This window comes from Mugil cephalus, chromosome 14 (assembly GCF_022458985.1).
Source record: "Mugil cephalus isolate CIBA_MC_2020 chromosome 14, CIBA_Mcephalus_1.1, whole genome shotgun sequence".
NCBI classification, from domain to species: Eukaryota; Metazoa; Chordata; class Actinopteri; order Mugiliformes; family Mugilidae; genus Mugil; species Mugil cephalus.
Genome location: NC_061783.1, coordinates 25,018,368 through 25,019,771, shown reverse-complemented (window position 1 = coordinate 25,019,771; position 1,404 = coordinate 25,018,368). Strand labels below are relative to the sequence as shown.

General features: G+C 38.0%; 1 protein-coding gene across 1 annotated transcript in view; it reads right to left on the bottom strand.

The window, feature by feature from the left end:
- Positions 1-156, bottom strand: part of LOC125020352 (glutamate receptor ionotropic, kainate 5-like) — a 21,810-nt gene extending 21,654 nt beyond the window's left edge. The window contains exon 1 of the mRNA XM_047605671.1: positions 102-156. Coding sequence (XP_047461627.1) covers positions 102-156 — 55 coding nt within the window. The remainder of the gene's footprint in view (positions 1-101) is intronic.
- Positions 157-1,404: the final 1,248 nt, after the last annotated feature.

The following is a 1,404-nucleotide window of genomic DNA, read 5'->3' as shown; positions in this document are numbered from 1 at the left end:
CATATATTATAATATATTATATCATCATGTTGTTGTTGTTTTTGTTGCAGATTTTTAGTTATTTTTTATTTGTTGTGTTTTCAATGATCATTTGCACTCACCAACAATGAAGCAGAGGAAGATGAATCCAGTCTTCATCTTCACGCTGGAAATCATCCTGTTCAGGGACACAAGTCTTCATTTGTTTCTTCTCTAATCATCAAAATCCACACATACTTGAAGAAAAAAAGAACAACAGGGAACCAACATTTTGTCACATTTACAACTGGTTTAAATCTAGATGAATGTACAATGATTGACACACGGCTTGACCAAACCTTGTTGGTGCTTTCTTGGATTAATCAGTTGCACGTTTGCTGAGCCAAGATATAAAGACGCGGCTTAATCAAGACAGGTGTGGATTGTAAGGATAAGAACATGTTCACGTTATTCTTAAGATGACCATGAGATCGATCACAGAATTCTAAAGTTTTAGAAAGGGTTGTTGTCAGTCAGTTGGTTGATCATTTAAACAGGAATGGTTTGTTTGAAGAGTTTCAGTAGGTTTTAGAGCTCATCGTAGTACAGAAACGGCTCTGGTTGAAGTTACCAATGATCTCCTCATGGCATCAGACGATGGACTTGTCTCTATACTTGTCCTGCTCGATCTCAGTGTTGCATTTGACACTATTGATCACAGTATTCTACTACAGAGACTTTAAAGAGTGATCAAGATTACAGGAACTGCACTAGATTGGTTTGAATCTATCTGTCAGACAGATTCCAGTTTGTCCATGTAAACAACAATTCTTCGATATATTCCAAGGTAAGCTATGGCGTTCCTCATGGTTCTGTGCCAGGACCAATATTATTCACATTATACATGCTTCCCTTAGGCAATATTATTAGAAAGCATGGCATAAACTTCCATTGCTACACAGATGATACCCAGCTATATTTATCCATGAAACCAGATGAAACTAATCAGCTGGTTAAACTCCAGGCGCCTTAAAGACATAAAGGCCGAAGTTATTGTATTTGGCTCTAAACATGTCAGAGATTCATTATCTAATCACCTGCTTTTGTTGGATGGCATTACCTTGGCCTCCAGTACTACTGTGAAAAACCTTGGTGTTATATTTGACCAGGATATGTCCTTTAATTCTCACATAAAGCAGGTGACCAGGACTGCTTTCTTTCAACTTCGTAATATCATCAACATTAGGAAAATCCTTTCTCAGTGTGATGCAGAAAAACTAGTTGATGCATTTGTGTCTTCCAGGCTGGATTATTGTAACTCGTTACTGTCTGGCTCCAAATACTCTTTAAAAAGCCTCCACCTGATTCAAAACGCTGGAGCAAGAGCACTGACAGGAAGTAGCAAGAGAGATCATATTACTCCAGTAGTAGCGTCTCTTCTTTGGC